This window comes from Ictalurus furcatus, chromosome 5 (assembly GCF_023375685.1).
Source record: "Ictalurus furcatus strain D&B chromosome 5, Billie_1.0, whole genome shotgun sequence".
NCBI lineage: Eukaryota > Metazoa > Chordata > Actinopteri > Siluriformes > Ictaluridae > Ictalurus > Ictalurus furcatus.
In genome coordinates this window covers 32,035,172-32,062,671 of record NC_071259.1, presented here as the reverse complement: position 1 = coordinate 32,062,671, position 27,500 = coordinate 32,035,172, and the positions used below count along the sequence as shown (strand labels likewise).

Sequence of the window (27,500 nt, the reverse complement as noted above, 5' to 3'; positions counted from 1 at the left end):
GAAATTGAGCCTACCCGTTAAATAGCGTTAAATCGGGTATATACGAGTAGTTCAAGTAGTCTACAGACATAAATTAAGTTTCGTATTGAGTTAGTGGATTTCAGTAAAGTGAAGTCCGACGGCTTAAAGAACCCGGGCAACACACAGTTCTTTTAGTTCCTCAGTTCAATTTCCCAACCGAGTTCATTTACAGTAACTCCAATGCTTCACACTGCTTTCAGGAGACTGTAATCGAGTTACGTATTCGAGCTGGTTAACGCGTTGGAGTGGCGGAGGTATTTAGGGGTTCGGGCTCCTCTACACAACTTGACCAATGAAGCGGTACGGAGGCAGACGGGTGTTTTAAATGACGCAGGTTAAAGCTGCAGTAAGGTGAACTCTGAGGAGGTGTTTTCATGACCGTTAACTATTTGAGTGGTTCTTGTGGTGCTGTGAGGGTTTGGGCTCCTCTGAAAAGGCAACACATTCTCGAATAAGGGGTTTGAGTTACCCAAGAAAATAAGAAAAACGTCAGCGCGTCAAGCAAGGCACCTCGAAGGAACGGTACGTACGCAAATAAACCGTTATTCGAGTTTGCGTGGATTCTAAATCAGCAGTTATATGAATATATGAGAAGCGTCTAACGGTCGCAGCGTAGTGCGGTGTCGTTACCTTCAGTGGGGATGGTGTTGAGGGGTCCGGGCTCCTCTGGGAATGCAGAACTCGCCAACTGGACCAGCAGAAGAGTCCGATCAGGGGCATCATGGCTGCCGACGACTGAGGCTGAAACGAGAAAAGATGAATGAGGAGAACGGAACGGAGCAAAGAGAAGATGTTACACACACTGTTCAGCTACAAGACGACTGAGCTCTGTTATTCAGAGCGCTTTCACATCGGCTTTCAATCTCTCTCTCTCTCTCTCTCTCTCTCTCTCTCGCTCTCTCTCTCGCTCACTGTGTGTGAGATTAAGATCAGTGATTAAGTCATCCAGCAACAGGACATGGCACAGTCTGCTCTAATGGCCCCCGGTGTGTGTGTGTGTGTGTGTGTGTGTGCGCGTGCGTGCGTGTGTGTGTGTGTGTGTGTGTGTGTGTGTGTGCGTGCGTGCGTGCGTGTGTGTTTCAGAACGGTCATCAGCAATCAGTAGGCCTATAACCCACACAGCGGAACCTAAGGGACTCCACAAAACAGCGTTACACTCTGATAGAAAGATAGAGAGAGTGAGAGAGAGAGTGAGAGAGACAGATAGAGAGAGAGAGACAGATAGAGAGAGAGAGAGAGAGAGACAGATAGAGAGCGATAGATAGAGATAGATAAATAGAGAGAGAGAGAGAGAGACAGATAGAGAGCGAGAGATAGAGACAGATAAATAGAGAGAGAGAGAGAGACAGAGAGAGAGCGATAGATAGAGATAGATAAATAGAGAGAGAGAGAGACAGATAGAGAGACAGATAGAGAGAGAGATAGAGATAGATGAATAGAGAGAGAGAGACAGATAGAGAGAGAGATAGATAAATAGAGAGAGAGAGAGACAGATAGAGATAGAGAGAGAGAGACAGATAGAGATAGAGAGAGAGAGACAGATAGAGAGAGAGAGATAGATAAATAGAGAGAGAGAGAGAGAGACAGATAGAGATAGAGAGAGAGACAGAGAGAGAGCGATAAATAGAGATAGATAAATAGAGAGAGAGAGAGAGACAGATAGAGATAGAGACAGGTAGAGAGAGAGATAGAGATAGATAAATAGAGAGAGAGAGAGACAGATAGAGATAGAGAGAGAGACAGATAGAGAGATAGAGATAGATAAATAGAGAGAGAGAGAGACAGATAGAGAGAGAGATAGATAAATAGAGAGAGAGACAGATAGAGATAGAGAGAGAGAGACAGATAGAGAGAGAGAGACAGAGAGAGAGCGATAAATAGAGATAGATAAATAGAGAGAGAGAGAGAGACAGATAGAGATAGAGACAGGTAGAGAGAGAGATAGAGATAGATAATAGAGAGAGAGAGAGACAGATAGAGAGATAGAGATAGATAAATAGAGAGAGAGAGAGACAGATAGAGATAGAGATAGAGAGAGAGACAGAGAGAGAGCGATAGATAGAGATAGATAATAGAGAGAGAGAGAGACAGATAGAGAGAGAGATAGAGATAGATAAATAGAGAGAGAGAGAGAGAGAGAGAGAGATAGAGATAGAGAGAGGAGGGACTACAGAAAGTGAATTTGTGTATGTGTGTGTGTGTGTGTGTGTGTGTGTGTGTGCATGTTTTTACATCTTGGTGGGGACCAAATTTCCCCACAAGAACAGGAATAACTGACGGACCTTGTGGGGATATTTGGCTAATTGTTGTTATTGTTGTTGTTTTGTTGTTGTTTTTTTACAAAAACTATTAAAGTAAAAAAAAAATGAAAAGAGTCAAATCTTTTCCTATTGATTCCTGATATTAAGGTTGGTTTATTTATAGCCTAGCATTAATTAGCTTCGTTAGTAATTCTATCAATGGAAGGTCCTCATGAGTTACCTTAAACTGCAAACTTATTATTAAACCATACGCCATCGCTAAAGACGCTAACATTAGCTAGCTTGCCCCGGCAAACGTTTCTAACCACGAACTGTCACGTATCTACCGCTAGAGAGGTTACGGTCACGCTATCCGTGCTAACCGGTCAGCCCACTGAAGTAAAAACCGGCGTTTATAGAAAAGATATTTGTCTATGCTACGTAGTACGCGTAGACGAAAACACGGAAAAGAGCTAGCGTCGAGCGTCATATCGTAGATCAAGTCTGCGATTAGCCGATCGGGTTTAACGTAGGCTCCGCCCCTTCTTGAACTCGTCAGTGAAATCGGGACGTGCAGGAATGGTGTGTGGAGAATGCCGATATTAATGCGAATTAACCGTGTGTGTGTGTCTTTTTTTTTTTCATCTGCTGTGCATCATTACCGAAAACAACAGAGCGGGCAGAACAGTTGATGAAAATAGAAAACGAAACGAAATTGGGGGGAAAAAAAAAAAAAAAAAAAAAGCAATCAGTCAAGAAAATTACAACCGCGGTGCAGAAACACATCACGGCGTTGGAGCCCATCAGAACCGCACAGTCTCTGTAAACGCGCAGTTCCTGCAGAGATGCGGGAGATTATGCCCCCCCCCCCCCAACCCCCGAGGAAATCCTCTCCAGATTCTTTCGTTGCGACGTTTTCCTGAAACATGGAGCTGAGAATTTCCACACAGGTGATAAACATGTGCCAAACGCACAAATGGCGTGAACTGAAACAACTCGACAATAAGCTTCTTTATTTTCAACAAAGCATCGCACTTGTCCTTTATGTGGCCACTAAGAAAATGTCCGACATAACGACTGTGTATATTTTGGACGTATTTTCATTATTTGCTTTTGCACCGTCCTCGTTCTCCTTGCCGTCGCACCGTTATCGATGCTGCTTTACGTCTTTCGTGCAACGTTTAACGCTGAAAGCTCATCTTTATAAGCGTTGCTATAACAACACTGACTATAACGACGCTAACTATAACGACGCTAACTATAATAACCGCTAACTATAACGACGCTAACTACAACGACGCTGGCTACAACGACGCTGGCTACAACGACGCTGGCTATAACGACGCTGGCTATAACGTCGCTGGCTATAACGTCGCTGGCTATAACGACGCTAACTATAACGACGCTGGCTATAACGACGCTGGCTATAACGACGCTGGCTATAACGTCGCTGGCTATAACGACACTGGCTATAACGACGCTAACTATAACGACGCTGGCTATAACGTCGCTGGCTATAACGACGCTGGCTATAACGACGCTGGCTATAACGACGCTGGCTATAACGACGCTGGCTATAACGTCGCTGGCTATAACGTCGCTGGCTATAACGACGCTAACTATAACGACGCTGGCTATAACGACGCTGGCTATAACGACGCTGGCTATAACGACGCTGGCTATAACGTCGCTGGCTATAACGTCGCTGGCTATAACGTCGCTGGCTATAACGTCGCTGGCTACAACGTCGCTGGCTACAACGACGCTAGCTACAACGACGCTGACTACAACGACGCTGGCTACAACGACGCTGGCTACAACGTCGCTGGCTACAACGTCGCTGGCTACAACGTCGCTGGCTACAACGTCGCTGGCTATAACGACGCTGGCTATAACGTCGCTGGCTATAACGACGCTAACTATAACGACGTTAACTATAACGTCGCTAACTATAACTAAGCTAGCTGTAACGACGCTAGCTATAACGACGCTAGCTATAACGACGCTAACTATAATGATGCTAGCTAGAAATTTCCTGTGGTGGTTCAGCGTTACAGTTCAATGCTGGAGTAAGAGGGCTATTGTAAGTACATGAACAAATCATTTATTGTTTTTAGAGATGGGACTGAAATGAGACCCAGTGTGGATATCGAAGCTAGACTAGCAAAAATAAATTCAAAATTAAAAAAAAAAAATCGGTGGCTTGGATATCAAAGAAAACAAATCTGATCCTATAACAAATGGAAAGATGTGAAAGAAAATAACAAATACTGTAGTGCTCCTTTAAAAATCACTGGAGCAACATAATCAGATCTTAAACTTTACTAAAAGTTGTGTAAAAAAAATTTTCCGTTAAAAATTTCACGCTAAAAATCCCTGTCGGTCGTCCTAAAGTATTCCTACTCGCGTGTGTACGCCGATCGGCGCCAACTCGGCCGTAAATGACCCGAACGACCGCTTTACGTTTAGCCACGCCCATAAAACACCGTAAAAAGGCTAAGCTCACGGCGAGCGCGTGCCCGGGTAATGAAGTTCCAGCGACGCGTTTCAGCCACGGCGGCGGGTACACTACCGTACATACACACTAACTCCTCCTCCTTTTATACGCCTCTATTACTCTGATCCAACGTCAGCGCCGAGTCTTATTCGTCTTAATCGACAAACCTGTTAACATAAATACGCATGTTTCGCCAAGTGGATGTGACATGAACATCACGTTTATTGTGTATTATGTTCCTACGAACAATTTACGCATAAATTACTTTGTATCCGGTTTTGTAAGTAAGGTCGGTTAATAGTTTGTACCTTGTAGGGATACAGAACTTTATTATTATTATTATTATTATTATTATTATTAACTGAATAGTAAATAATTGGCTATAATTATAAAATGTGTAAACTACAAACCCAGCGCAGTCGACAGTGCCGGCACGGCTCATACACACACGTTACGGAGATTTCATTCTGCTATCATTCAGCTCCGGTGGCCGACACATTTCCGGCTCCTAACATCTGCTTAAAAATTTGGCTGCGAAACACATATTCTCACTTTCGCGGTGCCAAAGTAAACAAACGGGGCGTAAAACGAGAGAGGCGATAGCGAGATGTTCTCTCGGATTTGAATGCGGCAGCCTGCGCTTCAGTATTCATTAAAAAAAAAAAATCATCAAACAAATCTGCTCCGATTTCCCTACGCTTCCCTACGATCGCATTACACCATGCAAAAGAGGCCAAAAGTCATTTGTCAAAAGTGTGAGATGTGTGTGTGAAGCTAACACACACACACACACACACACACAGAGGGACAAACAAAAGCATTGTGGGAATCGAGTCACACCGTTTTATCAGGACTCACAATCTCTCCAGGACATTGCTAAAATTCCCCTCTATTTACATCTGAACAAGGAGGCCTCACACACACACACACACACACACCACACACAATCGCTAACAGCAGCAAATTACAGCGTAATCATCGGCTTGCGTGAAAGACGAGAAAGAAATGAAGAAAGAGATGAAAAGAGGTCAGAAAAGGAGAAGCGGAGAACGTGAGCTCGAAGAAGAAAAGAGTCACGAGGGACGACATTCAATTCCGTTGTGATGCTGTTACTCATGATTTAGGAGGAAATGTCAGACCTCACGCTTTCAATTAGCATTAGCATAATCGCAAATCCAGGGGCGACAGAGATTCCCTGAATCGCTCGGCGAATATTAATGAACGGGGGGAAATAAATGCGAGCTCGGGACGCACGACGTGGGATCGCCCAGGCTCCTGCGTAATGCGCCGTCGCTCAGGCGGTTTATACTTTAAAACACGGGAACTTGCATCGTCGACCGGTAGCGCGAGCTCTGTGTGGACGCACGGAATAATTACAACACTTTGAAGGATCCGAAATGAAGGAAGAGTATACTAATTGTACGTATACAAGATGGCGGTAGAGAAGAGGCTGGGTTAGTGTAATTTACTCGGCGGGTTAGCGCTCTCGCTAGCAACCGAGCTCAGACAAGTTAGCAAGCAAGGTGGCGATATACAAGATGGTGGTCGGGAGTCAGTCAGAAGGCTGGATTTGCTTAACTTACTAACTTATTTGGCGAGTTAGCTCTCTTGCTAGCAACCAGAAGTCAGTCAGAAGGCTGGATTAGCTTAATTTACTAACTTATTCGGGGAGTTAGCTCTCTTGCTAGCAACCAGAAATCAGTCAGAAGGCTGGATTAGCTTAATTTACTAACTTATTTGGCAAGTTAGCTCTATTGCTAGCAACCAGAAGTCAGTCAGAAGGCTGGATTTGCTTAATTTACTAACTTATTTGGGGAGTTAGCTCTCTTGCTAGCAACCAGAAGTCAGTCAGAAGGCTGGATTTGCTTAATTTACTAACTTATTTGGCGAGTTAGCTCTATTGCTAGCAACCAGAAGTCAGTCAGAAGGCTGGATTTGCTTAATTTACTAACTTATTTGGCGAGTTAGCTCTATTGCTAGCAACCAGAAGTCGGTCAGAAGGCTGGATTAGCTTAATTTACTAACTTATTCTGGGAGTTAGCTCTATTGCTAGCAACCAGAAGTCGGTCAAAAGGCTGGATTAGCTTAATTTACTAACTTATTTGGCAAGTTAGCTGTCTTGCTAGCAACCAGAAGTCAGTCAGAAGGCTGGATTAGCTTAATTTACTAACTTATTTGGCAAGTTAGCTCTATTGCTAGCAACCAGAAGTCAGTCAGAAGGCTGGATTTGCTTAATTTACTAACTTATTTGGCGAGTTAGCTGTCTTGCTAGCAACCAGAAGTCAGTCAGAAGGCTGGATTAGCTTAATTTACTAACTTATTTGGCAAGTTAGCTCTATTGCTAGCAACCAGAAGTCAGTCAGAAGGCTGGATTTGCTTAATTTACTAACTTATTTGGCGAGTTAGCTGTCTTGCTAGCAACCAGAAGTCAGTCAGAAGGCTGGATTTGCTTAATTTACTAACTTATTTGGGGAGTTAGCTCTCTTGCTAGCAACCAGAAGTCAGTCAGAAGGCTGGATTAGCTTAATTTACTAACTTATTTGGGAGTTAGCTCTCTTGCTAGCAACCAGAAATCAGTCAGAAGGCTGGATTAGCTTAATTTACTAACTTATTTGGCAAGTTAGCTCTATTGCTAGCAACCAGAAGTCAGTCAGAAGGCTGGATTTGCTTAATTTACTAACTTATTTGGCGAGTTAGCTGTCTTGCTAGCAACCAGAAGTCAGTCAGAAGGCTGGATTTGCTTAATTTACTAACTTATTTGGGGGAGTTAGCTCTCTTGCTAGCAACCAGAAGTCAGTCAGAAGGCTGGATTTGCTTAATTTACTAACTTATTTGGCGAGTTAGCTCTCTTGCTAGCAACCTGAAGTCAGTCAGAAGGCTGGATTTGCTTAATTTACTAACTTATTTGGCAAGTTAGCTCTCTTGCTAGCAACCAGAAGTCAGTCAGAAGGCTGGATTTGCTTAATTTACTAACTTATTTGGCGAGTTAGCTGTCTTGCTAGCAACCAGAAGTCAGTCAGAAGGCTGGATTTGCTTAATTTACTAACTTATTTAGCGAGTTAGCTCTCTTGCTAGCAACCAGAAGTCAGTCAGAAGGCTGGATTTGCTTAATTTACTAATTTATTTGGTGCGTTAGCTCTCCTGCTAGCAACCAATTCAGACAAGTTAGCGAGCAAGGTCGAACGAAGCACTTGATTTGGTGCCTTTGATACAATGCTGAAGTGAAACTCGTACGACGAGGAGACAAAACAATCAGTATATACGTTTCAGCCGGAACTACTGTCAGTGCTGCTGCTTTGGAAAATGAATCAGCACCTCTTGGTCTGAGAATTCAGCAGCGCTGTGGTATGAGTAAAGCTAACTCAATTAAGTCAAGACATACGGCAGTAGGAAGTCAGCAATAAACGCGACGAGTACATAAATGACGACCACACGGCTTCATCTGCGTTCCCTTCGCGCCGCCGTTTTCTCCGGATCAATCTAATCGCAGGCGGGAAATTGGCTAAACAAGTCATTAAGTGATCAACTGGAGGGAAACACGAGGCGCGACACGGTGGCCGTAATCTCCAGCGACCCACTGAGACTCCAACTGACAGCACAGATAACAAATCGCTAATCCAATTAACGCGAGACGGGAGCCTTTAGAAAGCCTTAATGAAGACTGATCTATCGCCAATAGTGTGGAGTCTGATCACTCGGTGCATGCTGGGAGAAAGCCAGAGTGGAAAAACTGAGCAGGAGAATGCTAATCAGAGTACATTTCTGGCATGCTACGGCATACATCTGGTGGTAGTTTTGGTTCATTCGCAGAATTCAGTCCCATTAAGCGCTGCTCAGACCCACCGAGAGGAAAACCACCTGTGTTTGTTTTAGAAACACAAAGTTGCTATTAGCTTCACCTGCTCCTGGGGGCCTCGGGAGTGTGGAGCTATTTAATGAAAGACGTGCGAACACGTGCAGGGTTTATATTCGCCTCGCAGCTTGTTTACGTTAGCTATCTCATTCACGTAGACCAGCTGTGTTTGTGTCTACACGTTTCTGGAAGCTTTCTGCGAGCGTTACATTACGTTACATCAGTATTTTATCAGAACGTACCAAAATGCGCGCCGTATAATCTTTTACACCTCGTGAATGATAATCTTGTTCACCTCGCCGAGCAAATAAATAATTAGCTACCGCTAGACGGCGCTAGTCATCAATTATGTAGCTAAATGAAAACACCAGAGTTGTCCTGCGTGGTCCATTAGCATCACTGTCTCACATCTTTAACAACAACAAAAACATAATTAATTAAATATCTCGTGTGATGTTTTATATCTTACGTACATTAGCTAGCTAACGCCAAACAGGCTAATGTAGTCAAATAAAGAACATGAACCATTTGTGTATTAGCTAGCTAACAACTAACAAGCGGACGTGGCTGGAATGCGCCAGCGCGTCACGTTTAATTAGTTCAGAGCTTGTTAGCGTGACGTTTCTTTTTACAGCACTACCTAGCTCCTTTTTAAAACGCTAACTAGCTAGCCATGTCTGCCACATGTAATAAAACAAATAGGAAACATCGATGAGGAAACAATTTAGCCCCTTGTTAGCATGATGATTCGACTAAAATATATACTATATCGAGCCTGCTATGTAAAATAATTATCTAGCGAATAGATAGAAGCTAGCTGACTAGCTCTCCGTGTCTCTCCCATGTAGGTAAATAAACAGGAAAACAACGAGGAGGAAAAAGACCTGATGATGATGATGATTCGGCTGAAGTGAATTTACTGAATTTAAGTTATTCCCGTGTAAAATTTGCTGTCTTTTTTTTTTTACCTCCCATTTAAACTAGCTAAATATGCTAACTACTGGACTAGCTACATGTAGTGAAATAAATAAACAGGAAAACAATGCTGAGGAAAAACCTAGCATATGATAGTAGAGCACCTTGTTAGCATGATGACTCGACTAAAACGTATTTAATTAAGCTAACTAGCGAGCTAGCAGTGTCCGCGACGTGCAGGACGACCGCGTTAGCACGATGACTCGGTCGGAAAAAAATCCGTATTCAGCCTGGTGTTAAAAATAAACCTGCGAAGTTGGCTTTCTTTTTTATCATCAAGCCGACCGATCGCTAAGCCGACTAACGAGCTAGACGTGTCTGCCACGTGTATGTAAATAAAAGGAAGGAAACGATAACGATGCTGAAAAAAAAAAAAAAACCCCCCCAAAAAACACAACCCAGAGCAAAGAAGACGCCAAGCCTGCGCGTTCCCTGTGCATGCTAATCACGCATTTCATTACGTTTCGTCATTTGTTAGGACAGCGGTGACATGCAAATGCCATGAATACGGTTATAGACGGCCTCCGGGCAGAAATATGCTGATGACATGCATAGTGGAGGAGGGGAAAAGAAATTCATTACAGAGAGAAAAAGACTATACATCACTGTGTGGATATGAAAGCAAACTGAGATTACGTTCGTTCCAGATATAAAAAAACACTGCTAATGGAATTGGGGAGAGAGAGAGAGAGAGAGAGAAGAGAGAGAGAGAGAGAGAGAGAGAGAGAGAGGGGGCACAAACTGGGAAACGGATTTATGATATATGAGGCGGTTTCGGTTTCTAAATTATCATACTGATACATGCAGGACTGGATATAAATTAAGCCTTTGATGTGGGGTTTTTTTGTTTTTTTTTGCGGTTATATAAAAACCAATCTGCGTACAGCGCTTAGCGCTTTGCACGTAGAATAGAATTTTATTCATACAGCACTTTTAGCTGAACCTTGTGGCTGAGACGTTGGACAGGAACCCGTGTCTGGACCGCCAAGAGATAGAACCCCTGAGAGGAACCAGGGCCCGGATTCACGAAAATCTTCTTAAGAAAGAAGTTAAGAAAGTTTAAACTCTAAGGAGGTTCGCAGGATAAACTCTAAGGAAGTCCGTAAGATAAACTCTAAAAGTTCGTAAGATAAACTCTAAGGAAGTCCGTAAGATAAACTCTAAGGAAGTCCGTAAGATAAACTCTAAGGAAGTCCGTAAGATAAACTCTAAGGACGTCCGTAAGATAAACTCTAAGGACGTCCGTAAGATAAACTCTAAGGACGTTCGTAAGATAAACTCTAAGGAAGTTCGTAAGATAAACTCTAAAAGTTCGTAAGATAAACTCTAAGGAAGTTCGTAAGATAAACTCTAAGGACGTTCGTAAGATAAACTCTAAGGAAGTTCGTAAGATAAACTCTAAGGACGTTCGTAAGATAAACTCTAAGGAAGTTCGTAAGATAAACTCTAAGGAAGTTCGTAAGATAAACTCTAAGGAAGTTCGTAAGATAAACTCTAAAAGTTCGTAAGATAAACTCTAAGGACGTTCGTAAGATAAACTCTAAGGAAGTTCGTAAGATAAACTCTAAGGACGTTCGTAAGATAAACTCTAAGGAAGTTCGTAAGATAAACTCTAAGGAAGTTCGTAAGATAAACTCTAAAAGTTCGTAAGATAAACTCTAAGGAAGTTCGTAAGATAAACTCAAAGTTCGTAAGATAAACTCTAAGGAAGTTCGTAAGATAAACTCTAAGGAAGTTCGTAAGATAAACTCTAAGGAAGTTCGTAAGATAAACTCTAAGGAAGTTCGTAAGATAAACTCTAAGGAAGTTCGTAAGATAAACTCTAAAAGTTCGTAAGATAAACTCTAAGGAAGTTCGTAAGATAAACTCTAAAAGTTCGTAAGATAAACTCTAAGGAAGTTCGTAAGATAAACTCTAAGGAAGTTCGTAAGATAAACTCTAAGGACGTTCGTAAGATAAACTCTAAGGACGTTCGTAAGATAAACTCTAAGGAAGTTCGTAGGATAAACTCTAAGGAAGTTCGTAAGATAAACTCTAAGGAAGTTCGTAAGATAAACTCTAAGGAAGTTCGTAAGATAAACTCTAAGGAAGTTCGTAAGATAAACTCTAAGGAAGTTCGTAGGATAAACTCTAAGGAAGTTCGTAAGATAAACTCTAAGGAAGTTCGTAAGATAAACTCTAAAAGTTCGTAAGATAAACTCTAAGGAAGTTCGTAAGATAAACTCTAAGGAAGTTCGTAAGATAAACTCTAAGGAAGTTCGTAAGATAAACTCTAAGGAAGTTCGTAAGATAAACTCTAAAAGTTCGTAAGATAAACTCTAAGGAAGTTCGTAAGATAAACTCTAAGGACGTTCGTAAGATAAACTCTAAGGAAGTTCGTAAGTGCAATTCTTGAAAAATTCTTAAGAAGTTCTCAGATATTTTCTTAAGAACGTCTTCATTTTTTTGTCTCTTAAGAATAAAATGAGATCAGTGTAACAGCTACAACATATTCGTATATAAGACTTGAGTTTTGCCCCCGGAGAGAACTGAACCGAAGCGCTCGCTTGCCCACATCACGAACGTGAGTCACGTGATCCCGTGGTATTCCAGGCATGAGGCATGTTGGCGCCGGTCCGAGGTCTAGAACCCGCTGCTACGTTGTTATTAAGAGCTTGGTTTTTACCAAACGGCGCGGGCGCTGAGCTGCGTTCTGTCTGTAGCGCGCAGGGACAGAGATTAATTCCCATGGCGGGAGGTCACGGCTGCGCTCTCATGCTTCCAATACCACGACGGCAAACTGCTTAATATAGGCTTTTGTGTATAGTGAACTCTCCTGGACCCCTACTTCATCATCCATGTCTTCTGTTTCTGCTGTACATCAAACCATTCAGCTATTCAACCTCGAGTCCCCTCTTCATTCCTCTGGAGAACAGAGTCCCCGGTTCCCTCCCAGGCGTCAGAGCATCGCTTCCACTAGAAATATAAATACGGCTGGGTTTACTGCACGCTGTACAGGAGCTACACTCTGTGTGTTCTGTGCTCTTACAGCTACCGAGAAATTTCAATAAATAAACAGACAAATAATACGGAAACAGAGAAAGGAATAAACGACTTGATAAAACCAACAGAACCCGATTTAAAATGACATTTTAATCCTAGATTTTTCCTTCCTTTACTCTTTTCTGTGTTTATTTTTTCCATTTATTTAAACTAGCCAGTGTTCTAGGACTGCACCCTCTAGTCACATGTAAACACATACCCTATTCTGACCCATGTTCTAGAATGAACTCTAACCAGCGTCCGATTTCGTGATGTGGAACGTGCTACCCGGTGTCCTAGAACCGCCCTCAATGACCGAATGTGTCTTCTAGGACGTGCTAATCAGTGTTGCACAACACACCATCCTGCGTTCCGGAATGAACCAGCCAATGTTCTAGAACTACATCCACATTTTCTTCATCCACTTTAACACACACACACACACACACACGCAAGCCTGTGTTCCGGAACGGCCTAGTACGTGTCCTAAAAAGCACCATTTCGTGTTCCACAACGTTCCAGCCGATGTTCTAGAACTTTGTTCCCATTTTCTTTTTCCGATTTAACACGCACGTTCTAGCTCGTGCTCCAGAGTGAATTAGTTTGTGTTCTAGAACGTACCATTCAGTGTTCCTCGGTGTTCTCGAATTATTTTAGAACTACATCCGCATTTACCCACAAATTTTCACACTCCCGTTCTAGCTCGTGCTCCAGAGCGAGCTAGTCTGTGTTCTAGAAAGCACCATTCAGTGTTCCAGAACGTTCTAGCCAATGCTCTGGAACGTCGTCCCCATTTTTTCTTTTCCCGATTTAACCCTTCCATTTCTAGCCCTCCTTTTTCCAGAACGGCCTAGTTTGGGTTCTAAAATGCACCATTCCGTGTTCCAGAATATTCTAGCCAATGTTCTAGAACTTCATCCCAATTTTCTTTTCCCGATCTAACACGCACGTTCTAGCTCGTGCCCCGGAGCGAGGTAGTTTGTGTTCGAGAAAGCACCATTCAGTGTTCCAGAACGTTCTAGCCAATGTTCAGGAACTCCGTCCACATTTCTTTTCCCGATTTAACACTTCCATTCTAGCCCTCTTTTTTTTTTTTTTTCCAGATCGGCCTAGTTTGGGTTCTAAAATGTACTATTCTGTGTTCCAGAATGTTCTAGACAACGTTTTAGAACTCCATCCCCATTTTCCCTTCTAGCCCGATCCCCAGAGCGAACTAGTCTGTGTTCCAGGACGCGCTTCTCAGTGTGAACTCTCCCCGATTCCTTACTTTATCATTCATGTCTCAGAAGCTCCTGCACTTCTGTATTCTATTCAGCTTTTCAGCTCAAATTCGGGTCGCCTTTTCATCCCGCGGTGCGTAAACCCGAGCCGGAGAAAAGCGTAGCCCCGGTTCCCTCCGAGTCGTCGGCGCATCACTTCCAATAGAACTAAAGACGGCCGAGGGCAGAAATCTGTCCGGTTCGATTTGACAGACGGACGTGTCAGCTGTAGCGCTGATCTATAATTAACTCTCAGAAGTGAAAAACCGCCGGCGCACTTTTTTTTGATTCCCGCACGCAAAATCATTTCTAACGAGCGACAACACGCCGTGAATCACAGGAAAAGACGAGGCGGGTTCGGCATTCGCGTTCAAACCGTTCCGAGAAGTCTCAGCAGGCATGATAGATGGAAGAAAGATAGCAGTGTTAAAGAAAGAAAGGAATAGAAGTGTGTGTTTGGGGGGTGGGGGGTATGGGGGGCGCGACACGGTCGGGGAGCGGGAGAGAAAAATAAATTAGCAGGATCGAGTGTCAGATATGAACGGAATGCGCTAATGGTGGGAAAAAAGCCGTAAAAACAAAAGTGCAGGAGGCCAAAATGTCCGACTCTTTCCCTCGCGCTCTGGCCAGATGGACTACGCTGACCCGAGATACTTGGCCTCTGAACCGACCCGTCTTTCTTTCCTTCTCTCTTTCATCACTTCCCCTCTGAGGGAGGTTTCGGTTCGCTATTTCCTCCATTAGCATGACGGTTCTTCATCCAGCGCTGCCAAATCCAGTTAGGATGAAAAGAATTCTGTTAATAATAATAATAATAATAATAATAATAATAATACCACCCATTTAAAACACTAACACAAGGAGCTTTCAGTCAGGTTAAAAAGCTAGCTACATCCGCTAGCTGCTTTGTGCTCAAGCTAACATTAAAAACACTGATATCTCACTGATCTTCCGAACAAACAGAACTTTATTAACCTTCAGCTTTAGCAGGCAGAACTTAAAATTTAGCCAGATCTTTAATCCAGAATGGAAGTCTGTTCGATTAGCTAAACACCAAACAGTGCGCGACGGCTAGTTAATCCATAAATGCTAGCTAGACAATAGACAGAAAACTAACGTAAATGAACTGATTATGAGTATGTGTAAACAAAATAACGAATGAAAAGCCCGTTCTTCGCCTGCCCTCTATTCTATTCGGTTCTATTCCGAACCGATATTATCTAGATAACAAATAGAAGGAGGGCTAGCTAGCTAGCTAGCTATTCACGTCAGAAGTCGTGTGTGAATACAGTGCGTGTTAGCTAGCCGTCTGGATCGGATCTAGTTTGTTCCGGGTTAGCTAGATAGCACGTGCTAGCTAGCAAAGACCAAACACGTACATCATGCAAGCACAGAGAAAACCGGATATTTAGCCACAAAGAAATGAAAATCACGCTAGCTTTGAAGTGAGTGCGCGATGATTTACACAATCTAGCACGATGCTAAAACGGTAGCGATACGATACTCTTACGGATTAGCAACGTTAGCTCACGTAGCAGCGGCACAACACTAAAGAAGCAAGTTCTGGGGTGAGGGGAAAGTTGTGTGCATTTTATTTGTGCTTAAACCGTTCCTGTCCTTACATTTCTCCTCTCTCTCTCTCTCTCTCTCTCTCTCTATACACACACACACACACACACACACACACACACACACACACGTCAGTTCTAATTGTTGTGATGTTGTCCAGCATCTACCTCATCCTCAGCTGTAAATCAGCTGTAATGTTTCACCCTTAAACACTGACACGGGGTTTAAATACAGCAAAGAGACGACTGGGTCTAACATCACACACACACACACACACACACACACACACACACACACACACACACACACATTCCTCGGGCGCTAATATTTGAGAGAAAAAGAAAGAAAGAGAGGATGAGGAGCATTTTGGGTCTTTTCCAAAAGTAATACTGAGGACTGATGAAGTGTGAAGAGGTGAAGAGAGAGAAAGAGAGAGAGAGGGAGAGAGAGAGAGAGAGGGAGAGAGAGAAAGAGAGAAAGAGAGAGAGAGAGAGAGAGAAAGAGAGAGAGAGAGAGGGAGAGGGAGAGAGAGAGAGAGCACTCATGCAGAAAGTCCTTTTCACCAAGAGATCAGGAATTGAGTCAGATCAAAATGACAGACAGACAAAGAGACAGACAGTCAGACAGACATATAACAGAGATCATGACAGACAGTAAGAGTGAGACAGATGCACAGATAGAAATAGACAGAGACTTTCAGAAATAAGAGAGCGACAGTAAGAGGGTGAGACAGACAGAGAAAGAACAGCACAGAGCCAGACCAAGCTAGATTAAATATTAAAGATAAAGAGAGACAGACTGATGGAGACAGAGAGACAGACAGATAGAAATAGTGATAGACAGATAGAACTAGAGACAGAAATATAGAACTAGAGAGACAGACAGACAGAAAGAGAGACAGACAGACAGAAAGAGAGAGAGAGACAGATAGAAATAAAGACAGACAGATAGAAAGAGAGAGACAGACAGACAGAAATACAGAGACGGACAGACAGAAAGAGAGAGAGACAGACAGAACAGCAGATCATTTGCAGAAATGTAAATGTCTTTTTTTGCTGCAGCATAAAGCAGGTTCTCGCTGCTGGATTTCCCACAATCCTTTGCACTCCGGTTCTCTCCCCTGAGTAAAGCTGAACGGGAGTGTATTAGCGAGCGCTTCTGTACACTGAGAAATGTAAAAACACCAAAGAAGCTAATAACAGCTCAGAGAGTGTACACTCGTGTGTGTGTGTGTGTGTGTGTGTGTGTGTGTGTGTGTGTGTGTGTGAGAGAGAGAGAGAGCCAGTGTGTGTGTGTGTGTGTGTCACAGTGTGTCATGGTCAAGAGTGCAGAACCTTAAGCACTCTCACTCACACACACTCACTCACTCACACACTCACACACACTCACTCACTCTCACACACACACAGAGCGTGGTGTTTAACATGCACGCCGCGGGAAACGGCACAGAGAGAGATAATCCAGCTCAGAATCATAAATAATGAAATGTTTTGGCTAATGGCTCTGAGGATTTGCAAATTTAAATATGTTTCACTAAAAGTGATTATTCTCAAAAAACTGCCCCGAGGTTCAAGTATTATCTCTCACACACATACACACACATGCACACACACACACACACACACAAACATCGAGTCAAGGCCTATGCTGACTGAGACACTGAGGCCACGCCTCCTCCACTGAGACTGAGACACTGAGACCACGCCTGCTCCACTGAGTCACACAGGTCACGCCTCCTCCACTGAGACTGAGACACTGAGGCCACACCTCCTTCATCGAGACTGAGACACTGAGGCCACACCTCCTTCATCGAGACTGAGACGCAGAGGCCACGCCTCCTCCACTGAGACTGAGACACTGAGGCCACGCCTCCTTCATCGAGACTGAGACACTGAGGCCACGCCTCCTTCATCGAGACTGAGACGCAGAGGCCACGCCTCCTCCACTGAGACTGAGACGCAGAGGCCACGCCTCCTCCACTAGGACTGAGTCACACAGGCCACGCCTCCTCCACTGAGACTGAGGCACACAGGCCACGCCTCCTTCACTGAGGCACAGAGACCACGCCTACTTCACTGACGCACAGAGGCCACACCTCCTCTGAAACACACACACAGCTAAAACATTACGGCTGCACAATTAGTCACATTGTAATCGGGATTTTTGGCTCGACTGAATATCGCAAGCGTTTTAACTGTGTCTGTCACTGTGATTACACTTAACATCCACCACACACACACACACACACACACACACACACACACACACTTATTCCTCTGCTTCATCACTCCTCCATCTGCTCACTCTTTCAGCTTCTCTCCTACATTCAGTGCACACACTCCACCACCTGCTCATCCTATTAAACAGGACAAATTTCCTCCAGTGTGAGTTTATAAACCTGGGTGTGTGTGTGTGTGTGTGTGTGTGTGTGTGTGTGTGTGTTTTTGACTTATTATTGCTTTCTGGATAAATCAGTGATACTTCTGATACAGTGATACTTCTGTCAGTGTGTGATGATGCACGGCACAATAAAGCAAAACACACATGCACCACGTCAATCACACACCCATGCACAGACACACACACACACACACACACACGCACACACGCACATGACTGTAGTGCGGGTGAAGGAGTGTGGGTTTGATTATTCTCACAGGGCTGAGAGGCATTTTAGTCAGCACACACACACACACACACACACACACACACACACTGTATGATGCATCTCGCTCTCTCTTTAGTTTTAGTTCCTCCTCTCCGTCTCTCTCTCCATCTCTCCTGATCTATTTCTCTTATTCTTATTTCTCATCTCTCTCTCAGACAGACAGACAGACGGCTGACCGACAGGCAGACAGACAGACAGACAGACAGGCTGACCAATAGGCAGACAGACAGAAAGACAGACAGGCTGACCAATAGGCAGACAGACAGGCTGACCGACAGGCAGACAGACAGACCGACCGACAGGCTGACCGACAGACAGACAGACAGACAGGCTGACCGACAGACAGACAGACAGACAGACAGGCTGACCGACAGACAGACAAAAAGACAGGCAGAAAGAAAGAGACTAAGGAACAAACAGACACAGCATTGGAAAAATAGTCTGTGTGTCTGTGTGTCTACGTGTCTGTCTCTCTGCACCTGTCTGTCTCTCTGCACCTGTCTGTCTCTCTGCATCTGTCTGCCAGTCTCTATTTTTTCAAATTCTGTCTGTGTCTCTTCATTTGTCTGTGTCTCTGTCAGTTTGTGTATATATATGTGTGTGTGTGTGTGTCTTTTTCTGTCTGTCTCTCGGTTTCTGTCTGTGTGTGTGTCTGTCTCTGTTTCTTTAGGTGTATGCGTCTGTCTGTTTATCTGTCTATCTGTGTGTGCGCGCGTGTGTGTGTTTTTTATTCTTTATTCCTTCCCCTGTCTCGCTCCATCTGTCTGTCTCCGTCTACTGTATCTGTTTCTGTCTGTCTCTAGATATTTTCAGATTCCTTCTTTATTTCTTCGTGTCACTCTGTCTAGCTGTATCTGTCTGTCTGTCCGTCTGTCTGTCTGTCTTGTTCCAGTTTTCTGTGTCCTTTCCTAACATTGCCTTCTCTCTCTGTCTTTCTCTGCATCTCTCTCTCTCTCTCTCTCTCTCAGAGATATGTCTATTTTTATTGCTCCCTCTCTCTCTTTCTTTCACTCTCTACATTTCATCATGCCCCCCTCTCGCTCTCTCTCTCTCTCTCTCTCTCTCTCTCTTTCGCTCTCTGTTTGTTCTCAGGCATTTTCATTGTTCCAAACATTGTTTATGGATCAACTGAAGCATTGACACGGTGTGTGTGTGTGTGTGTGTGTGTGTGTGTGTGTGTGTGTGTAAAAGTTTTGGTATTTACTGAGGCAGTTGCTAAGGAGACGGGAAGCTTGGAGCCATAACAGAGGGAGAGATAAAAAAAAAAATGGAGAAGGAAAATAAAAAGCCTTTTTTTTTCTCAAACAAATTATTGACGTGATTCATATCACGACTGATATTTTATTATTATTACTGCCGTAATCTACAAAAATGTATCTCTGAGAGAGAGAGAGAGAGAGAGAGAGAGAGAGAGAGAGAGAGATGATCAGACGGAGAGAGAGAATGACAGAGGAAGAGAAAAGATAAAGAACGAGAGAGAGGAAAAGAAATAAAGGAGCGAGAAGACAGCGGCATAAAAAAGATGAAGAGGGAGAAGAAAAGCAACGTCAGGAGAGGAATGAGAAGGAAGGAGAGCGGGAAAGAAAGAGAGAATGGATTAAGAAAATAAAGAGAGTTGTTTCTGGAAGGTGCTGTGCGAGCTAAGACTGTAAGAAAGAGAGAAGCAGGAGAGAGGGATGATGAGAGGAGGACAAAAAGAGGGAAAGAAGAGAAGGAGGTTGGGGAAAGGAAGATAGAAAGTGACTGCTAGAATGAGGAAGAGGAGCAAAGGGGGAAAGACAGAACGAGACGTATAGAATGATGGAAAGCGGAAAGAAAGAGAGAGGGAATGACGATAGAAGGGAAAGAGGAAGAGAAAAACCGAAGGAGGCAGAGAGGGTGAGAACGGAGAGCAAGAGAGGGAAGGGGGATGATGCAAAAGAGCGAACTGGAAACGAGAGAAAAGGCAGAAAGAGGGGAAGAAGAGAAGATGGATGGGGAGAAAGAGGGAAAGAAGAGAAGATGGATGGGGAGAAAGAGGTAAAGAAGAGAAGATGGATGGGGAGAAAGAGGTAAAGAAGAGAAGATGGATGGGGAGAAAGAGGTAAAGAAGAGAAGATGGATGGGGAGAAAGAGGTAAAGAAGAGAAGATGGATGGGGAGAAAGAGGTAAAGAAGAGAAGATGGATGGGGAGAAAGAGGTAAAGAAGAGAAGATGAGTGGGGAGAAAGAGGTAAAGAAGAGAAGATGAGTGGGGAGAAAGAGGTAAAGAAGAGAAGATGGGTGGGGAGAAAGAGGTAAAGAAGAGAAGATGGGTGGGGAGAAAGAGGTAAAGAAGAGATGAGTGGGGAGAAAGAGGTAAAGAAGAGAAGATGGGTGGGGAGAAAGAGGTAAAGAAGAGAAGATGGGTGGGGAGAAAGAGGTAAAGAAGAGAAGATGGGTGGGGAGAAAGAGGTAAAGAAGAGAAGATGGATGGGGAGAAAGAGGTAAAGAAGAGAAGATGGATGGGGAGAAAGAGGTAAAGAAGAGAAGATGGATGGGGAGAAAGAGGTAAAGAAGAGATGAGTGGGGAGAAAGAGGTAAAGAAGAGAAGATGGATGGGGAGAAAGAGGTAAAGAAGAGAAGATGAGTGGGGAGAAAGAGGTAAAGAAGAGAAGATGGGTGGGGAGAAAGAGGTAAAGAAGAGAAGATGGATGGGGAGAAAGAGGTAAAGAAGAGAAGATGGATGGGGAGAAAGAGGTAAAGAAGAGAAGATGAGTGGGGAGAAAGAGGTAAAGAAGAGAAGATGGGTGGGGAGAAAGAGGTAAAGAAGAGAAGATGGATGGGAGAAAGAGGTAAAGAAGAGAAGATGGATGGGGAGAAAGAGGTAAAGAAGAGAAGATGGATGGGGAGAAAGAGGTAAAGAAGAGAAGATGGGTGGGGAGAAAGAGGTAAAGAAGAGAAGATGGGTGGGGAGAAAGAGGTAAAGAAGAGAAGATGGATGGGGAGAAAGAGGTAAAGAAGAATGGGGGAAGGAGGAGAGAGGGAGAGTGAGAGAGAGAGAGCAGAGCAAAAAGAGAAACAAAGATAGACAGACAGAAAGAAAATGAAAGACAGAAAGACAGAGAGGCGCAGAGGGAGAGAGACAGAGGGAGACAAAAAGAAAGTCGATGGAGAGAGACAGAGCGAGAGAGAGAGAGAGAGAGAGAGAGAGAGAGAGAGAAAGAATGCAGAGACTGAAACAGAGGGAGAGTGAGACAGGAAGAGAGACAGAAAGACAGAGAGAGAGAGCAAGAGAAACAGAACAAGAGACAGACGGAAAGAGAAAGAAAATCAAAAAAACACATGAGAGAGAGAGAGTGAGAGACAACATGAGAGACAGAAAGAGAAAGAGAGAGAGGACGAGAAACAGAACAAGAGGCAGACAGAAAGAGAAAGAAAAGAAAAACAGACGAGAGAGAGAGTGAGAGACAAAATGAGAGACAGAAAGAGAAAGAGAGAGAGGATGAGAAACAGAACAAGAGGCAGACAGAAAGAGAAAGAAAAGAAAAACAGACGAGAGAGAGAGTGAGAGACAAAATGAGAGACAGAAAGACAGGGAGAGAGAAAGACAAAGAGAGAGAGAGAGAGGAAAGCAGCACAACACGCGCACACACACACACACACACACACACACACACACACACACACACACACACTTAACAGCACTCATGTGTGATTATTTTAAAGTCCCCCTTTTTTCACTGGAGGTGATTTTCAGAGCTTCGCTCCCTACTGAGGGACAAATCTAATAACTGTGAATTAGGATCAGACCGGCTTCTGTGTGCTAACCCCCGGGGCCCAAACACGCTAATGCACTCTGTGTGTGTGTGTGTGTGTGTGTGTGTGTGTGTGTGTGTGTGTGTGTGTGTGCTCATGTAAATAAACAGTAACGGTAAGGAGATGAAGTAGCTGCATTATTAATGTCAGCAAACTCAAATAAACCAAATCAGACTTCTCTGATCGATCCCAACCGCCATCCATCAACCACCGTGCGGCAGAACGCTGGATTCCGATTGGTCGGGAGGAAAAACCCCAGGTATAATCGTTGTTTCATCATATCCTGCCCTATACCACCTCTCGTTAGATGTACACAGAGACATCGTGGGGAAAAACGGAGCTCGGAGGAAGGAAGCAGCGGACGTACGTAGCTAGTAGCGTTAGCTTGCTTCGCTAACGTAAACGATCGTACGAACCCGAGCGCGTAGCGTGCGCGTAACCCGAAACGACCGGTTCTCCACCAACACCGGTACGCCCGTTACTTCCATCCGGCGTCGACTATTTTAGCTTTAGAAGCTATCTACAGCGATCGTTGTTTCCTATCTCGACATTTTAAAAAAATAAAGAAAGAATTTAGAATAAACACGGCACAGGCCACGCCCACCGTCTTTTTTTTTTTTTGCCGCTTGCCAGCGTGAACGTAAGGTAACTCGGGAGTAATTAGGGAACACGGGACGAGGATGTAGCGCACTTATCACGGGTGTCACAAATGAATAAAACTCGTCACACGGACGGATTAAAACGCAAGAGCGCCAGAAGAGCCATTAAGGAGGACGGAAAGCAGACGGAGAGAGAGAGAGAGAGAGAGAGAGAGAGAGAGAGAGAGAGAATTAATTACATTTCGAGTGTGATAAAAACAGAACCGAGCGCACTGGCGGAACAGGAAGGGAGACAAATGGACAGATACGGGGTCTGCAGAGTGGATGTCAGCGCCGTCCTGATCTCTCTCTCTCTCTCTCTCTCTCTCTCTGTCAGAAACACTGCTGCTCGTTACGAGATAAGGGAAAGGCGCGACTCGCTTCTCGATCCTCGCTCGGAGGATTCTCAGCAGCTATATAATGCTGAGGAAAGAGGAAACGCTAATCTTTTCCTCCGCCCTTCCTTCTCTCTCTCTCTCTCTCTCTCTCTCTCGGTTTCTGTCCATCATTGTCTTTTAATGTTGCATCGTTACCCTGGGTGTAACTGCACTCCTCATGTCACGCTCTCTTTTCTCTACAGAAACAACACCGCCATCTATACATCTTTTTTAAATAACCCATTAACGCCGTGGTTACTTCAGCGACTTGTTCAGCACCGCGATTTCCCAACACGTTCCTCCAGAGAGGATGATGCAAGAAGCAGAAATCGCGTCTGCTCAGAGGAGAGGGGGAAAAGCGTCACGTTAACGTAGCGGAGGGTATTAGCTTTACCCGCGACTTCCGCTAGGATTTTAACCAACAGGAAAATCAAACCAGGTGACGGTTTTAATCATAAATACCATAAAAGGCTGTTAAACAGCAAACTAGCGAGGGACAGTCTAGAATAAGGAACGTCTAACGACCGGAGCTAGCTAACAGTCTGTACAGCTATCCTATTCGGCTAATATGCTAGCTACTCACCGCCTCGCTAGCCATGCTAATCGTCGAGGATCTGCGTCGGATCTCCGTCAGTATTAAACTGCTCATAGTGCACTTCATTCCTTTAACCGCGAGTGCTGAAGTGTAACCGTCGATCTACCGTAAACACCATAAACACTTTCATTAGCGTGGCTACAGCTGGCTGCGAACTAGCGAGCGCCCGCCAATAAACAAACGGCACGGTCATAGCTAACGCGAGTGATGAGATCAAAGCTAGTGGGGTCGCTATGGAGCAGCGTTTAATACCATGACTCAGTCATACTGTTTCTCTCTCACACACACATTCACCTGTCTCTCTCTCTCCGTCTGTCTCTCTATCGCTGTCTATCTGTCTGTCTCTGTCCCTGTCTGTCTCTTTCTCTCTGTCCCTATCTGTCTGTCTTTCTCTGTCCCTATTTGTCTATCTTTCTCTGTCTCTCTCTCTGTCCCTATCTGTCTGTCTCTGTCCCTGTCTGTCTGTCTCTCTATCTCTGTGTGACTCTCTCTCTGTCCCTATCTGTCTGTCTCTGTCCCTGTCTGTCTCTCTCTCTATTGCTGTCTGTCTCACTCTCTATTACTGTCTGTCTCTCTCTCTCTATCTGTCTGTCCCTGTCTGTCTCTCTCTCTGTCCCTATTTGTCTGTCTTTCTCTGTCCCTGTATGTCGGTCTCTCTATCTCTGTGTGTGTCTCTCTCTCTGTCCCTATCTGTCTCTCTCTGTCCCTATCTGTCTCTCTCTCTCTGTCCCTATCTGTCTGTCTGTCCATCTCTCTCTCTGTCCCTATCTGTCTGTCTCTGTCCATCTCTCTCTCTGTCCCTATCTGTCTGTCTCTGTCCCTGTCTGTCGGTCTCTCTATCTCTGTGTGACTCTCTCTCTGTCCCTATCTGTCTTTCTCTGTCCCTGTCTGTCTCTCTCTGTCTGTCTCTGTCCGTCTCTCTCTCTGTCTCTGTCTTTCTCTGTCCCTGTCTGTCTCTCTCTCTCTGTCTCTCTTGTTTGTCTTTCTCTCTCTCTGTCTCTATCTGTCTTTCTCTGTCCCTGTCTCTCTCTCTCTCTCTGTCTCTCTTGTTTGTCTTTCTCTCTCTGTCTCTGTTTTCTGTCTGTGTCTCTGTCTTTCTCTCAGTCTGTCTGGGTCACATTTTCTCTCTCTTGCTCACTCTTCCTTTCTCTCTATCTTTCTACATCTCTCTCTATCGGTCTCTCTCTGCACCTCTTTCTGTCTTCTGCTCTTCATCTCTCTCTCTCTCTCTCTCTCTCTGTCTCAGATCCACCTTTTCATAAACATCATTCACTTCAGTTGACCAAATAAAGCCCTCTCTCCTTCTCTCTCTCTCTTTATCTCCCTCTCCCTTTCCTTCCGTCACACTCTCCCTCATTCCCTTGCTTCTCTCTCTCCTCTCCCTCTGGCTCTCTTTCCTTTCCTTTTTCCACACTTTCTTTCTTCGTCTCTTCCACTCTCTTCTTTCTTTCTGTGTATAATTTGCATCTTGCTTTCGTCTCTCTCTTTCTCTCTCTCTTCTATTTTTCTCCACCTCCCCTTCTATCATTTCCTACCCTCCTTCCGCTCGTCACATCTGTCTTTCCATCTCTCTCCTTCCTCATCTGCCTTTTTTTACTCCCTCTCTCCCTTATCTCTCACTCATCTTCACCTCTCCTAGTCTCTCTCTGTTCCATTTTGTCTCGGCGTCTCCCTCCATCATTTTCCCTTCACCCTCAGTCTGCCATCTTTCCCTCTCTGTCCCTCTCTAACCTTCTCTACCTCCACATACCTCTCGCACGCCATCTCTCACTCTCTCTTTACTTCCAGGCATCCACAATGGCAACACGGCATTCCTACACACACACACACACACACACACACACACACACACACACACATCACTGTCATAACAATCCTGACTCTCATGAAGAAGTGTAACTTCACTGCTATAAAGTCAAACTAATTGAATCTCGTGTTCTCCATCTGTGTGTGTGTGTGTGTGTGTGTGTGTGTGTGTGTGTGTGTGTGTGTGTGTGTGTGTGTGTGGACCTGAGTGTGATGGAGGGATGAAAGAAATCAGAAAGACAGAAGATCTGAAAAGCATAACGGTTTAAACAAAAAGGACGAACCAAACAAAGAAACAAATGAAAGAAAGAACAAACGAAAACAAGAAGGAGCAAACAAAAAGAACAAGAACAACAAACAAACAAACAAACAAACAAAATACTAAATAAACAGCGAAAGAAAAGAACAAACTAATCAACAAAAGTAAGAAACAAACAAACAAACGAAAGAAAGAAAGAAAATACGAAATAAACAATGAAAGAAAGAAGGAATGAATGGAAGCAAGAACAAAAAGAGCAAACTAATTAATGAAAGTAAGAAACAAACAAACAAACAAACAAACAAACAAAAGAAGGAATAAATAAATAAATTAACGAAATAAAGAAAACAAGAAGAAAAGTAAGAAAGTACGAGCTGTAAACTGAGCAAAAGAGCAAAAAGTTCAAACAAAAGATAGAAACAAACAAACAAACAAACAAACAAACAAACAAACAAGAAGTGAAAGAAAAATGAAAGAACAACAAAAAGAAATTAACAAGTGAACAAACAAAAGACGAAAAGAAAGAACAGTGTCACGTCTGTGTAGTAAGATAACACGCCGACTTCCTGTTTCCTGTAGTTACATGTCGTGGCCCCTCCCCTAACCACACCCCCAGGCTTTGTTTGACCTCTGACCCCTGTGTCTGATGTTGAGGTGAACACTTTGGCACGCACGCACACACACACACGCACACACACACACACGCTGATGTTCTGCAGTAACTCTAACATTCAGTGTGTTTCTCTTCGTCTTTAACATGTTCAGACATCACACACACACACACACACACGCACACACGCACACACGCACACACGCACACACACAGTTTTTGACATGTTTCTTCAGAAAAAAATGTTTCCTGTTCTCTCGCACGCTGATTACTTTCCCAGAAATCCGAGAGATTGATATGGACAGTTGACTCGAGGGGGATTTCAGTCTGCATCTCTTTATCTCTCTGTAAACCCTCTTCATCCTCACATCACACCTCTACACGAAATAAAGAGGCGCACCGCCGTGACCCGAGGAAGACGGAACGGATCAGAGCCGGAAAGTTCTGTTTTCAGAAGGAAATTTAAAAAAAAAAAAAACACTAAAAATTTGGACCAAAATAAAAACAGGGTCAAATCCACATCATATAAAACACAACACTTTACATATTATATACATATTAGATATTATTTACACTTGAAATATTATTTACATGTTATTTCATAAGGAGAATTTAAATCAATATCGAGTTAACGCATTCACACAGTGCCAGGTATCTCCTCAGTGTTGCCAGCTCAGGCAGGATTCCCCCCCCAAATTATATCCTTATTCCCCTTCTTTTCTTTTAGCAATTATACATCAACTAACTAACTAAAATAAATAAATAAATAAATAAATAAAACACCCAAAGATCCTTTATAATGCAATAAATAAAATAATAATCAAATGAAACCGGTCAGACAGAAAGCATTTTTGGGAGCAGCAGCAAAGCTGAACAGGTCTACTTCGCCTGGGGGCGGAGCTAATAAAACGTAAACAAAAGCCTGAAATGACTGAGAGTGCGAGCTCGGTTTCAGGGCGATATTAAAAATGGCAGCGGTTCTGACGCGTCTTTGAGACTGCGTGGTGAGTGTAGGAGGAGAAACGGGTTTAAAAAGTTACAAACTGCAGCTTTAATGGACGATTTCATTCCTCTCACTTTCTGTGTCATTATAGTGCTCCTGGGCATGAGTGTGTGTGTGTGACGGTGTGCGAAGATGTCTGCGTCTGTGTGTGTGTGTGTGTGTAATGTTATCAGTGTGGAATGATTGTAAATTGAAGGGTGTGTGTGTGTGTGTGAGAGAGAGAGAGAGATGTGGGTTCCTTCAGGGCCGAGCTGTTCCACTTAGAAAAAAAAACTTTCAGGAATATTGAAAATTTCTCTCTCAAGTTAGCAGTGTTAGCCTGGCAGACCCCAT

The 27,500-nt window shown here is 43.8% G+C and overlaps 1 protein-coding gene across 1 annotated transcript in view; it reads right to left on the bottom strand.

The window, feature by feature from the left end:
- The window catches only part of sema6bb (sema domain, transmembrane domain (TM), and cytoplasmic domain, (semaphorin) 6Bb), a gene marked incomplete at its 5' end in the record, with an annotated part of 133,638 nt that overhangs the window by 67,072 nt on the left and 39,066 nt on the right, over nucleotides 1-27,500 (bottom strand). The window contains one exon of the mRNA XM_053625922.1: nucleotides 652-762. Coding sequence (XP_053481897.1) covers nucleotides 652-762 — 111 coding nt within the window. The remainder of the gene's footprint in view (nucleotides 1-651; nucleotides 763-27,500) is intronic.